Raw genomic sequence first — 15,939 nt, forward strand, 5'->3', positions numbered from 1 at the left:
AACGACACCCACGGGAGCAATATTATTATGGCGAAGAATACTGATTTATATGAAAAAAAATATAAACATAAATAAATTCGTGAATATCATGTTTCACCTCTTCGTTTGCGTGCGAATGATATTATTACTTTTCTGGGGTATTTTATTGAGGTATATTATTTTTTAAGTCTGAAAAACAGCCTTGAGATTTGAGAATTCGTATTGAATTCGGTTTGGTTTCGTATCGGCAATATATTTTAATAATAATTTTGATTTATTTTATTTAACTGCGAGAAGAGGAAATTTTATTTAAGAGGCAGAATTTCGAAACTAAATCAGATTTATAAAGGAAGTTTTAATAAAATAAAATGATATGAAGAGGGAATTAAAAAGGTACACTCTATATGCCAACAGAGATTTTATTGAAATTTTGCTGTTTTATATATCAATGAAAAGAAGATTTGGTAGCAATTTGTAAGACAAATATCAAAATTACTTTTTAAAATTCAAATATTATTCATAATTAATTTTTTTTTGAATATATTGAAGTTAAAAATTAGCTACCAAGATTTTAACATTTTTTATTACACAATAAAAATTATAAGTAAACAACAAAATATATACTCAATTTATTTTTAAAAGAAAAATGAAAGATCAAATAAAAACAATTTTATTTCTACTATAAAAAAAATTTTAGATTTTTTTCTGCAAATCATTAAAAAATAAATACCTACTATCAGCTTAATTTATTAGATTTCACTTAACAGCTCTAAACGGCTGCATAGTTATACAATGCAGAATGTTTTATCACAACAAAAACATTACTGTTAAAAAAAGAGCCAAGTTCTCCTATGTTGAAATTATGCTAGCACAAAAAGTACTGAAATGTAAAAGTGTACAAAGTTCTAAAGCTTGGCTTTAAATTTGTATAAATAAAATTTTGGTTGTTAACTTGGCAATTTAACTTTAAATTACCGATTTTTAAAGCTATTTGAAAAATTGCCAAGTAAACAACCAAAATTTTATTTATACAAATTTAATAATCAGAAGTGCTCTAAAATATTTGATGTAAATTAAGTGAAAATGGGCGGTTACAACGCCCCCTGGCAAAAATTCTCAAATTAAAAATTTTTTTCTTTGTATAAACTACCAGTTCTACCATTTTACTAAGTTTCAAGATTCTACGATAATCAGAAGTGCTCTAAAATATTTGATGTAAATTAAGCGAAAATGGGCGGTTACCACGCCCCCTAGCTGAAATTCTCAGATTTTAAATTTTTTCCTTTGTATAAACTACCAGCTCTACCATTCTACTAAATTTCAAGATTCTACGATATTCAGAAGTGCTCTATAATATTTGATGAAAATTCAGCGGAAATGGGCGGTTTTCACGCCCCCTAGCTGAAATTCTCAGATTTTAAATTTTTTCCTTAATATAAACTACCAGCTCTACCATTCTACTAAATTTCAAGATTCTACGATAGTCAGAAGTGCTCTTTAATAATTGATGAAAATTCGGCGAAAATGGGCGGCTACCACGCCCCCTGAATTGAAAATCTCAAATTTTTGATTTTTTCCTTTGTATACACCACAAGTCCTATCACCATGTAAAATTTCAAGTTTCTACGATAGCGGGAAGTTCTCCATAATTTTGATGATCTGTCAGTGAGTCAGTGAGTCAATGAGTCAGTTACGGTTTTCGCGATTTTTGAAGTCCTATATCTCAGAAACTACTCATCGTATTAAGCTGAAATTTTGTGAGGAATTTGGGTTCGGCCAGCTCAAATGTAGCAAGTTTGAGATTTCTGGCATATTTGGTGTGGATGTTAGAGGGGGGTCGAAAATGGCCTGAGTTGTTTCCTGTAAATAAGGGTGTAGTGCCAAAGTTGCTAGAGAACTTGGCTGGGCACTACCGTGCCCCTTGATGTGGCCTTTATGCAACGTTACATAAATTTCTATTTATAAAACATTTTCCTAAGCATGCTAGGTTTGTGCCCAAATAAGTACTAAAACTGGAAAATTAGTACTTTTAATCACGAAAAACCACTCCATCTGTCGATTAAAATAACACCATCTGATTAGAAAATAAATAACTAAAAAAAAAAAAAAAAAACCTGAGCGAAAGTTCTCGATGTCATAGAAGAAAATCTCTAAAAAAAAACCACACTTCATTTGTTTTACTTGATAACAAATTGTTCACATGTATGAAAAATTACATCAATAAAAAATAAATATACATAAATCATATTTCTATGTAAAAAGAAAAGGATAAATAGAAAACACACATGTATATGTAAGTACTGCGGCCAAAATTTTCGTAAATCATATCAGGAAAAAATCTCCAAATTTCTTATTTTTTGTTTTAGTTGATATATTCTTCAATAAAAAAAAATCTACAAATCATTGCTGTGTTTTCTTTTTCTGATTATTATGTGAATTTTAAATGACATTTAAGCAAAATATATTCTTATTCAGGCTCTAAACAACCTAAGAACGCGTTTAGCTTATACAACCTCTACAACGTTCCATAAATTTTATAATTAACAATTTTCTTTTTAAAGACATTGTAAAGAGTACATAATGTTATGCATTGTCTATGATGAGTTAATAAATACGGCTATATGTACAGTACATATATAGAGCAAATTTAGATTTAAAAAAAAATCGAGCTCGAGGACCAAAACTAACGGTACCTTTCATATAGTTAACTAAAACAAAATATGTTTAAAAGTAAATTTTGTTCAAAAAAGCTGTAACGAAAACTTTAGTGCCCTTCTTTTAAAATATGTTTAGTAAATATTTTTTAAACTGTTATAAACGGTACCTGCCAAAAAAATCTATTTATTTTTTTTTTTTTTTAATTTTTCGAAAATTTTACAATTTTATAAAATTATTATTTTTCTTACAGGCCTTTTTTTTTGTTTTATATTACAAACTAAATATAGCATACATAAGTACTACGTTTTACGATCAAAATCATTAAAAACAATTTTTTAATTAAAAAAAAAAAACAACCAAAAACTATTCTTAACTTAGGAGTCATGAAGGGCGATATCTTCTTAAAGTACCTAACAAAAGCCAACAATAGGTGGCACAACTTGACTAGCTGCGTCATATTCAGTAAAATCTGGCCCACCTATAACACTGTGCTACAAAATAAAAAAAAAAATACACCCGAGAAATAACATAGTGTAGGCTGTTCGTATGGTCGAATAATGCATAAAAATATTTTTGTTATATTTTTGGAACCCTCCATTTTTTTTTTATTTACAAAAAACCATTTTTACAGACCTTGCGATGTAATCTATCAATATTTCAGTCATTTTTCTTACAACTCTCAATATGTTATATGTTTTTGGAAAGAGGATTTCCAGACCTTTTGAATGATGTATATAAGCCTTTTGTTTAAACAAATTAAGTGTAGGTTTTTATCCCACAAATCTTTGAAAAAGTGATTTTTTCCCAATTTTTTCAACTTTACCCAATTTTTTTTGCAAAATAAAACAAACAAAAAAATAAAGTAAGGTTATATTCTGAAAGAATGTACATTTAGACAGAAATTGGCGTATTTTTTTTATTGAATTTGACCAAAACTGCGGAATCTATGCTATTTTTTCGTAAATAGAAAATGTGGCTTTTCATGATGTGAATTGCAAGGTGCACAATAGGGTGTTCGTTATTTTAAAATAATAAGAATTTCTATGCTCCTAGGATGTTAAATGGTTGGAAATAAACTAAAAAAATTTTTCCCCAAGTTTCAAGTCTCTAACTTAATTCTAACCCGTGCCGCCAAGCGGTTGAAGTTTCTTATGGGAATAACATGGGGTTTCTTGGACCTTGTTCCATCAATTTTAAATTCCAGCCAAACCATTCGTTCAAAAAATTTAAAACTTTACAGACTCAAGTTTAATAAGGGTAGCTATCATGTGAAAATTTTTCAGATTTTTAATTGTTATAATTTTAGAGATTTAGCTTGGTAAAAAAAGTCATTTTTTCAGACTATTTCAAAAATCGCTTTTTACACGTTTAATGCTAAAAATTTAAAAAACATACATTTTTAAACATATAACATATTGAGAGTTGTAAGAAAAATTACTGAAATATTGATAGATTACATCGCAAGGTCTGTAAAAATGGTTTTTTGTAAATAAAAAAAAAAATGGAGGGTTCCAAAAATATAACAAAAATATTTTTATGCATTATTCGACCATACGAACAGCCTACACTATGTTATTTCTCGGGTGTATTTTCAGTGTCGCACCGTGTAATAAATCCAAAACTTATGATCTAATCTCCAGACCCACAAAAGACATTAGCTCAAAAAGCTTTAACATTACCGTCTTATTAAGTGACCCAGTCGTGAATTTTATTTGTATCAAAATCGTTTAAGCCGGTTTTGAGAAAAGTAACCGCAAAACCCAGCAAATTTCATCAAAACAAAAACCCGAAAATCCAAATTACAAAAAGGTTTATAACCCGAAAATAAAATTAAAAAAAATGAAAATTCTCAAATTTTTGGATTTTTGGGATTTTAGTTTTAGGAATTTTGGATTTTACAAATTTTGGGAATTCGTTTTATGAAACTCTGACGCCAACCATTACGAATTCCTCACCATGAAGAATGGGCAAGAACGGGCAAGTCGGACACAATTCCAAAATTCTGAGTCTAGAAAACCCAGTATCCCGAAAATCCAAAATACGGAAACCCTAAATCCAGAGAAACCTCTAAAATATGGAGACATAATATAATTTCTTAGATGTTTTTAAGTTACAAAAATGTTACCTTCATTATTTCCGTAGGCTATTGTAAGGACTGATGACGGAATTTTTCGCCAGATAATTTGGCTTAAAAACAAACCCTTATTTCTAGCTTCTGTAACTGAATTAAGAACGGATTATTTTCCAAAATGAAAATTCCGAAAAACTATTTTATTATTGTTTATTATTTTATTTTGGGATTTCATTTGGGATTCCGCATTTTCGTGATTCCGGTTTTCTAGTTTTTCGTGATTATGGAAATTCTTCGAAATTTTGGACTTTTAGGAATTTGGGTTTTTTTTGCATTTTGACCCCAACCCGGCAAGAAAACATCATAGTAGAATATGTAATTGATAGAAAAGGAGAAAAAATTATAACAGTTTGAAAATCATATCAAAATGATGAAAAAATGATTTTGTAAATAAAAAAAATCATTATTTGTGTATTAACAGTTGTTTTATATTTCAGTGTATAGGAATTCTGTTTCAAAAATATTTATGTATAGATCATGACAGTACATTTTCAATATAATTTAGGAGGACAGCGAAATTTTGAGAAAATTTGTAAGTTTTTGGATAGTATATGTATTATTCAGAAAACCTATTAAAAGCCTACTTCGGATCTTTTTTTATTATGCCAAATGGAATTTTGATGTCCTTTTCATAAGATTTTAGAATTCCAATTTGTACGATATGGTAAAACTAAATTTTAGTAAGATTATACGTTTGAAGATGATTGTTAAAAAATGTTAAAAAAAATGACATGAAACCTGCATAAACTAGTTCAAAAACCTTGGAGAATGCAATTCTTCAGCAAAGTCATCAATCATCATCAAAACTCACCTCAGCCCTTGAAGGTGTCCGACGGGCTGGAGAAGCCCTATGTGAACTGTCACTTTCTTCACTCGTTGCCGAAGTTGTATTGCTAGAAGTCGTATTGCGTTTCAAAGCAGCAACACGATCAGCAGTTGGTCGTTCTGGTTCAACAACAGTAACTGCAGCAGCAGCTGCAACAGCAGCCGTTGATGTAGCTCCCTTATTTTGTCGCTTAATTCGACTGATTTCATCTTCCTCCGATATCTGTCTGGTGGCTACAGGTGGGATAGTCTTACGCCCAACAACGGGTTTAGGTGCTGGCGGCGCGGCTGGAGTTTCTTTTTTCTCCTTTTTTTCCTTGCCTTGTTCGTTAAGGCGTTTGATGACCCTCGGACAATCACACAAGCGGATAATTCCACTCAATTGACCACGGGACACATCTTCAGTGTCCAACACACGATCACGGTCCTTAACGTCTTTTTCGGGACGTACAGATCGCTGGGGTTCAGTGTCTGAATCGTCATTTTGATGACTTCGCACGAATCTCGAACGGAATCGTGACTTACTCGGGCGTGATTGCTCACTTTCGTAATCGTAATCATAGTCACCACCGGTACGTCCGTATCTCGAACTTCCGGTCTCTCCATAACGTTCCCTTCGTTCACCGAACTTCCTACCACCCAAAGCAGGTTCATCATCATAACCACCTCTCTCTTCCTGTTGACGGAACTGCGTCGCCAACCTATGATCACTCTTCGATCTCATCAATCCCGGCTGTAGCGCACTCGGCGGTGCCAAGTGACTACTGCTCGTAGTGCTATTTGTCTGTGCATGCGGCGTAATATTCAAGTCCCCAAATGTGGCCAAATTCATAACCAATTGATTCGGATCAATGGATACAAGGAATCGGACTCGTCGGCTGTAATCAGCGTTTTCGTACTCAAAGTTCCTGAGAAATTCAACGGTCTTCAAGAAAATCTCTTTCGTATCCATCAGCTCACAATCATCCCATTCTACAGTTTCGTTCATGTACTTGTCGGCAACATCACAATTACTGGCGATATTATTAATTTCAGAGTCGAGATTTTCCTTCAACGAAGTCAAATTTCTCAGTTCCGTTGTAAGGTAGCGATCGATCTCACCCTTGAGATGCTCAGAACGATCCTTAATTGCCTTAGTGACTCGTCTGTAGATTTCATCAATCTCCTCGGACACACTAATGCAATTCGTCTGCAAGCTCAAGGTGTTTTTTTCAATCACTGCCAAAGAATCTTGCAAACGATGAAGACTGCGACGAATCTGTGAAAATAAATTTAAAAATTGATATCATTTATATTATTTATAGGATAGGTAGTATAGAAAGAAGGACATCAGGGTAGTGATGGGAACTATCGAATAAAAACTATCAAACTATCGATAGTTGTAAAATATTCATTCATTCGATAGTTTTAAATTATTTTCATTTATTCAATCAATTAGTTACTATTTTCATTCGAATAGTTTTTTTATTCGATAGTTTTTTATTCGATAGTTTTTTTTTGTATCGATAGTTTATTCGATAGTTTTCATTTGATAGTTTTTTTTATTCGATAGTTTATTCGATAGTTTTTATTTGATAGTTTTTTTATTCGATAGTTTATTCGATAGTTTTTATTTGATAGTTTTTTTATTCGATAGTTTTTATTCGATAGTTTTTTCATTCAAATAGTTTTTTTATTCGATAGTTTTTATTCGATAGTTGCTATTCGAATGAATAAATGAATGAATAAACTATTCGATAGTTCAAATAATTTAGTTACTAAATATCGATATTTAAATTATTCGATAGTTCCCATCACTACATCAGGATGTCTCAAGGACACGATATAGAATTGTTTATTTTTTTCATACCAACATCCAAGGACTATTATAATAGTAGTCTTACCTGACTATTGATCCGGGTGATTTCACGTCTCAAAATGTCCATGTGAGCACTTTTGCAGTCCTCACAAATCTTCTTGTCACAATGGGCACAGGGCGAAAGGTATGCCTTCTCCGAGCAAACACTACAGCGTTCCATCACTTGACCTTTGAGAGGATGGAAAATAAAGTAAAAAGCTCATATCAAAAAAAAAAAAAAAAAAAGTAGAAAGAAAAAATAGATGTATTCAAATTAAATGCAAAGAGTCGGATTTTCGATGGAATTTTTTGCAGCAGCCAGGAAAGATGGGGAGCTGATGGATTTTATTGAGTTTTTTTTTTTTTTTCCTTGTATCTCTTTTTTTTGTTGCTAAAGGGTTTTTTTTTATAATATTTCATTGTTATGCATGGAATGGATGGATTTGGACGTTCTATATAGAGCCAAGCCGTGAAAAAGGATGTAGATGTTTTTTTTTTGGTCGAAAGGACCTTTACTTTGGATATACGAGTAGGTAAAGTAAATTATAATATTCCTCGCTCTTCGCATGTGGGATGTTATAAACCTCTTTAAAGGGCATCGCTTTTTCTTCTATACTATACCTACATAGTTTGTGATAGGGCTTATATATCGCGAAAACTTTTTTCGTCTGGAAGAGTTTATATTTATCCCAAGGTGATTTGTCAAAAGTGAAAACATAAAGGTTGAAAAAGGTCACGTAGATAGAGAGGATAAAAATATAAAAAAAAAGTTCATTGTTTTCAAACGAAGCAGTGAAGAAATTTTAGATTGAATATCCTGCTTAACATATATGATAAAAGGGCTTAAACTTTTGTATGAAAAAAAAAAGGTATGAAGAATCTGTTTTAAAGCCTGTCATAAACTAAAAGAAAAAATATGCAAATTTGACATAAAAAAATATACAATCTCAAATCTGTGTTTAGTTTTATACTTTAATGATTTAAAACTTCGAAACTACCCCTTCGCGCCTTCCTGATATTACAACTTTAGTGGTGTTTCTTTCGATTTATTCAGAAGAAGAAGGACATTTTTATGGACAACTAAACTATAAATGTAAAAATAATGACTTTGTAAAAAAGTTAGCCATAAAGCAAATTGTTGGAACATGATTATTTTTCAGTAAAAATCGTTAATTGGTCGAAAAAACATAGACACAACAAAAATCGGATTTTTTAAAGAAAGTTTAACGTCAAAAAACTTTTACAAGCTACGAACACAACTAGTCGCACAGTGCGGTATTTTGACCTAAAACGTGGTCATAAATCAAATTTCTCAGTTTTGTAAAAATCGAAAAAATTTACCTTTTTTTTATTCCATCACCTTTAAATCAATATTTTGACAACCTAATAAATTAAATAATAATAAATTTTATATCATCTGAAAGCTTATTATTTCACCTTTTATATGACTTTTCAATCATGTTTCTACCATGCCCACAAAAAATGTAAGAACTTTTCAAAGCCAACCATCTCGAAATTTAAAACTGATATTACTGTACTTCCTACACTGAATGGTGGCTAGTCATCGGCAACAGATTTCCACACGTGTTTTGAGGTGTTTTCACGTTTTTAAATTTAAGATTTTGTATTTGTAGATCACGTACCGTTATGTGTGTTGTCTCAGGATTTTGAATATTAAATTAAATGAAATTTTGCACAATTATAGTTTATTTAATTACCTATCTACAGTAAAAATTTCATTTAGCTATCTATAAAACAAAAAAAAAAATCATGTGTGCAATTCACACGTGGTAGAAGTGAAACCTTAAAAAATCATTTTTCTTGCAAAAAAAAAATAGAAAAAATCTACCTATTTTTATTCTATCACCTTCAAATCCATGTTTTTTATATGACAACCTTGATAAATTTTATATCACCTGAAAGCTTATTGTCTTAGCTCAAAATATATATATCGATCAAGTCTATGAGATATTTACAAAAAGGGCTAGAATTTTTTGAACTCGATCAATTTTCATAAAAAAAAGCGAAAAAAACACGTATTTTTATCTTCTCACACTATTAAATCCACATTTTTTTCCCTAACAACCTATACAAATTTTTACACCATCTGAAAACTTATTGTCTTAGCTCAAAAAATATATATCGATCAGGTGTATGAGACATCTACAAAAAGAGCTAGAATTTTTTAAACTCGATGAAATTTCATCCAAAAAGCAAAAAAAACATTTATTTTTATGTTCTCATGCTATTAAATCAATTTTTTTGTTTGACAACCTATAAAAAATTTTATACCATTTGAAAGCTTATTGTTTCACCTTGTATAATGATGAATAAATCTTATTTCAAAGATGTCTACAAGAGAAGTTAGAATTTTTTAAAGTCAACCATGTCGAATTTCCAGACTGAGATTACGGTACTTCCTACACTGGTAGCTGGTCATCGCAAACAGATCTCCACAGGTGTTTTGAGGTATTTTTAAATTTTTTTCAATTTAAGATTGTGTAACTTGTAGAGCACGTAACGTTATGTTTGATATATCAAATAAAAGGTTATGTTATCAGCATGCGTATTAAAGTTAAATCAAATTTGTATGTGCACTAGATCAAAAGATATAACGTGTGTTGGAAAAGAACATCTTTTTACCGTTATCTCCGAATTTTAAATATGAAATTAATTGAAATTTTGTACAATTATAATTTATTTAATTACCTATCTACAGTACAAATTTCAATTATCTATCTATTAAAACAAAAAAGTTATAACAAGTTGAAGTCGTGTCGCGTTTTCGTTTCATCTTGTTTCAAATCACTACGATACTAAAGAAGTTTTCACTTCAAAAAGTTAAAATCAATTGATTTTTCGTGTCGCTTTTTCGTTTCATCTTGTTTCAAATCACTACGATACTAAAGAAGTTTTCACTTCAAAAATAATTGTATATGCAACTCTATTTTTCATACGGAGGGGTTAAAGTAAACACTTAAAAAATTTGCGCTTTTCTCTTTTTTTTAACATTAGTATTTTAAAATAGCGCAACACTCCGCAACATGGTCTTACCTAAACTGCTTAATATGTAGAACAATATTGCATTTCAAAAATTTTGCCCGAGTTTGCCTCAAACCCAAAAACGGGTTTACCGGTAAAGCCTGGTACGCTGCTCGAGCTAAATTTTAGCGAAGATAAAATTTCCATACAAGTTATCGATAATTTGTATGGGACTCATTTTAGCTCGGCTAAAATTTTTCGATAATTTGTATGGAAGCTAAAATTTAGCGCGAGCAGCGTACCAGGCTTAAAAAAGTAGGTATTTTTCATTTGTTTTTTTCTTATTTCTTAGGAACTTTGATATTTTTATTGGAATGAATTCTTTAGTATTTGACTTAAAACTACTAGGCCATTTAATAATGATAAATAAAGGTCCATAATATTGCAAAAAATATAGAATCAATTAAAAAAACGAAAAAAACTTTTTTTTTCTAAATTTCATCTTTAAAACTTAATTTCTCAAAAACTAATTAATGAAACAACTTGAGTCAAAAAACAAAATTAAGAATAAATTACTAGCTTTAATAAAAAGTTAAAGCATAGGACTGTACGTGCATTTTTTGAAGTATTAAAAATTTTTTTTTCACGGCTAATTAGGAGGTAAGCACTTAAGTGGGTTTTACTGTACCAAGAAAACGAAAAACTTTTTAGTCATTTGGTACATGGTACCTATTTGATGTGAAAAATGTGCCCAAATATTTTTGGCCAGGTTTTAGACCAAAATACTGGACTGTGCGTCGGTAATATCAGAAAGTTCAATCAATTGGTTAAAAATAATCTACATTACTGATGCTGACATTCTGGAAAGACAATTTCCAAAAATGCAAAAAATAACGCTTTAATTTAAGGCAATTTGGCATAGCAAGACCCATTTACAAGAAGGTAAACGGTCTAAATTTCGAAAATTTATGTAGACTAAGATTTTGTAGGTAGGTACAAATTTTGGTAGGACAGTTTTGACATAAATTTTATCGATTATTAAGGAAAATTTAACACCTTGTCGTTTATCGAATGCTTAAGAGTATTTTTTAACTTAACAAGATGCTCATTGTGAATCTCACATTATTGAAGTGGTTTTCAAAATATATTAAATTTTCGCAAAAATATTCCACTTTTAGTAATTCTGTTACAAAAAGCGTGACTTGGATTAAAAAAAAAAGTAGCATCAGATATCACATATTTACATTGTTGTTGTAAGATACTTTTCCTTAATATAGATTTAAATTTTGTTTACTTAAGTTCTATAAGGAAAAGAAAAAATAAATGCCAATATTTGTGAATCCTTTTCCGTGGAAAAGATAATCCAAATTGAAATTCAAAACATCCTTAAGAAACCCTTTCCTGATGTATATATTCTTTTTGAATTGGTTATAAGGATGCAGATAAAGAGTCATCACTTGAAACTGAATGAATGAAAGAATGAATGAATGAATTGATATCATTTTCTTTCGCTTATACATATAAAAAAAAAAATGAAGACAAAATTTTTTTCAAAAAGTGATTCGAATAGAGTGTATATTTAACTCATATAGCATATTCGATCATATATTTATTATTACAAGATAAACACACACAAAAAAATACTCCTTCAAAATATAACTCTCAAAATGCTCAAATGCAAGAAATTGAATTTCTTTATGCTAGATATCTATCTTAAAAAAAAAATAAGAATAGATACAATATCTTTAACTTATTGATGCCAGTATATGTATATTTGAGAACCAAATAAGCTCTACGTTTTTTTAAGGGAAGGAAAAAAATATAAGAGACAAATTGACAGTTGAATTCAATACACTTGAATAAATCTAAAAGTGTCGAGTAAGTAAAGAAGGATAAATGTTTGAAGGACATATGCATTATGTAGAGTTGTATAAATTTTTGGAAATGCTTGTTATTTTTTTTTTTTTGGCAGATGAAATGAAACAGTTGTGGAAATTGATAATAATCATTACAAACAACCGTGAAAGATTACCAATGTAACGTGTCTTACAAATTAATACTCTTTCAGGAGGAAAAATAGCACAAGCATGAAAAAGAGTTTTCAAAATTAAAAAAAAATAAAATGCACGAAAGGGTCGCACAAACGTGCTCTTAGTGTTGAAGTTGCTAGAATTTTTAGGACTTTTTACTTAGAAATTTAGAAAATGTTATTATTGTAGGTATATAAAAACAAAAAAAAAAAAAAACATAAAAATCCTTTTTAAAATAAAACAGCACTGAAATCAAATTGCCCTCCAAAACAAGTATGCAAATTCATTTGTTATATTAAGATGTAGTTTTAGAAAATAAAATTCAAAATCGTTAGAGATTTTTTTTTAAAAAACTAATTTTTATAAATGATTTTTTGAAAAAAAAAGTTTTTAAGTAAAATTGGTATGCAATTTTGTAGAAATCACTAATCAACATCTAAAACCAAAATTTCAAAAAAATTCAATGACCCGTTTTCGAAAATTTGATTTTTTAGAACAAAAATTTTTTTACAAATCCAAAGACTATTTTTGTGAACATTTTATTTTTAGCTTACATTTATATATTAAAATAATTTAATATATAAATTCTTTTTTTTTAAGTTTCGTTGAAATCGAATAAGTAGTTTCGGATTGAATCGAATCATAAACTTGCCCTATAGGACCTATATCACAAGTAAAAATTACAAGGATCGTTTTTGTAGCTTTATTTTTTAATTTGCGATCCTTGCAATCGGATTGCAAATAACAGAGATATGATATAAGAACTGGACTGGCGGGCGCCCCTTTTTCTTAATATTGCTGATCCGGCCCTGGAGGTAGAGATCAGGACTTTAACTATGTTTATAAATAATAGTAGGTATGCCTTAATTTAGGTTTCCACCAAATTTTTGGCTATTTGCCTCATCTAATTTTATCAACTTAATATCATCGTCAGATCTAGCAGCCCTTAAGCATCTTACACATGGGATGGTCGCATATTTTGACTTTTCTTTCGCAATGAATTGTCTGTTACACTCAGAGATGTGTATTAGGCTGGGTCACAAATGTATGGAGAAATTTTTTTTGCTGATTTTTTTACGGGCACAGTGATGAAAAGGTGCCAAACTGTGAATAGAACAATAATATAAAGTTTGGTTATAATCAGACTTTATCTTCTGCCTCCGGTTGCCCATCCAAGTTCTCTATGAACTTTGGTTCTAAACCCTTAGGAAAAAACTTAGGCCTTTTTCGAACCATTCTAACTTTTTCAAACTCGAGAATATTTTTAAGAAAGTTGGCCACTTAGGTTTCCATAGATTTATTTTATACCACAGGTGTTTAAAATTTTTCATAAAATACTTTTTTCACATTTTGCATCAAAAAACAGATTTCAAAATTTTTTTTACGAAAATGTGCAATAGCTTTTCAGTTTTTAAAGCGTTTATGTACTCATCCAATTATTGTAGAAAATTATAAAAAAAAGAAATAAATAAAATTCATTCATTCGTGGTTGTAGTGAACGAAAACATAAAATGATAAAATTTAAAATACACTGAACGAAAAAAAGCCAATATTTTATGAACTGGTTGTGATAGGACTTTTTTCTCTCTGTTTTTAGAACAGTCATAAGAGTGGTTATCAGCCGTCTTAGGGTTGTCCATTCTCTATCGGACACCCTGTATATGGTCAGACCTATTCTAAACAAAAATTCCCTGGGAAATTTGTTTCGGGAGAAGGGCCCCAATCGGGCAAATGGTGAAAATTTCCATTTTTTTTTGCTTTCCCATATTCTTAACCATTGAAGAACGAAATTTAAGCAAAAAAACATAAAGAAATTTCAAGATCTTTTCAGTTGGGAGTTTTTTTCAGAATGGGCCTGATTATGAGGATTACAACTCAACTTCAACTTTTTGAATCGTTATACCTAAGAAACGGTGGGTCTCAGGAAAAAAAGTGTCATGACACTTTTTATATATAATGACCTGGTCTACAATTCTTGCATTGAAAATTTTTTGATAAGACTTACCGTTTTGCTGAAAATCGTGAAAAACCAGTTTTTGTGACCTTTGACCCCCCGTAAATTTTTTTCCAGACCTCGGATCGATGATTACTTTTTAGATTTAATTTATGATGGTGTTTTCAACAATCCTACCAATTTTCAGCTTGCTGGGAATTAATGTAACCTCGGATGTCTAAATTGACCGGACTATAAGCAAAGCATGTGTGGTTTTTAGGCAAATATCTGCTTTTTCAAAAATAAAACCACAATCCGGAGGCACTTAGGCTTAAAATAATGAAATGAAATTTTACTTATAAGCTAACCGAACCATTTAGCACCTTTTGATCGCTGAGCATTTTTGAAAATCCAAAAAATAGTATTTTGACCCACCCTAATGTGTATACTCAGAGAAAATAGTTAAGTATATTTTTAATTAGGTACTTAATAAAAAGTGAGGTTATTTTATTTTTGTATGGGATTTGACATATGAAGTTTTCCATGCCTCACTTTTCTAAACTTCAAATTGAATTTATTTTCAATTCATCCCTGTGCTTCTTATTCACAATAAAACAAAAACGAAAGTGATAAATTTTGAGATGAAGTCGCACGCGAATTAAGTGGGACGCGAATTGAATTTGACAATTCAAAAACAATTGTTTTTAGTAAATTTTTCTGCACAAAAGATTTTAAGTGTCAATTGGTTTCTTATAATTTGAATGAGTTTTTTTTGTTTGAAATTGAGTTTTAAAAATTTGAATAGCGTTTGTTCGTCCATTTGTTCATAGTACGGGAAAGTTAGACTTTTGCTGGGAAAAAAATCCAAAATGTATTTTGACTTCAGGGCTCAAAAGAGTATCAAGAAGCATAAAAAACTTGTTTTCAAAGGATTAGGGACAAAATCAAGAAAACCGAAATCCCGAAAACCCCAAATCATGAAAACCCAAAATCCCGAAAACCCAGAATCCCGAAAACCCAGAATCCCGAAAACCCAAAATCCCGAATGGGATCCCGAAACCCAGAAAAATTATATAAAATGAAAAATTTGCGCAAATTTTTCATTTTATATAGGATTTCGGTTTCGAAAGCAATCCTAAGTGTGAAATTAAGGTGTTATTACGTAAAAAACAATATAAGTTTATGATTCCGTTAATATCTCTTTTTTACTTGGGTTTTCAGGATTTTGGGTTTTCGGGATTTAGTGTTTTCTGGATTTTGGTCTTTCTGGATTTTGGATTTCGGGATTCTGTCCGTCTCCCTTTTTAAACATCAAATTGATGTAAAAAATCGCTGATAGGAGCTACAAAATTAATTTTTGAGCAACAAATTAGCATTTAATTAGCTACAATTTTGGGCATCAAAAAAATACATATTAATTTTCCTTCTTTCTTCCGCTAACTTTAATCTTATTTTAGCGGAACTAAAAACAAAAACTTTTGAGAATACAAAAACCAAGTTTCTGGAATTAAAAAGCATTTAAAAAGCTATAAATTTGGAGGTCAAATTAACTCATTAATTTTAA

General features: G+C 30.2%; 1 protein-coding gene across 4 annotated transcripts in view; it reads right to left on the bottom strand.

The window, feature by feature from the left end:
- LOC129906130 (RING finger protein nhl-1) overlaps positions 1–15,939 on the bottom strand; it is a 140,174-nt gene that overhangs the window by 15,899 nt on the left and 108,336 nt on the right. For all 4 annotated transcript variants that reach the window (XM_055981777.1, XM_055981773.1, XM_055981776.1 and 1 more), the window contains 2 exons: positions 7,477–7,619; positions 5,580–6,851 (listed from right to left, as the gene is read on the bottom strand). In XM_055981777.1, coding sequence (XP_055837752.1) covers positions 5,580–6,851; positions 7,477–7,619 — 1,415 coding nt within the window. The remainder of the gene's footprint in view (positions 1–5,579; positions 6,852–7,476; positions 7,620–15,939) is intronic.

The sequence above is a fragment of the Episyrphus balteatus genome, chromosome 1, assembly GCF_945859705.1.
Source record: "Episyrphus balteatus chromosome 1, idEpiBalt1.1, whole genome shotgun sequence".
In the NCBI taxonomy this organism is placed as follows: Eukaryota; Metazoa; Arthropoda; class Insecta; order Diptera; family Syrphidae; genus Episyrphus; species Episyrphus balteatus.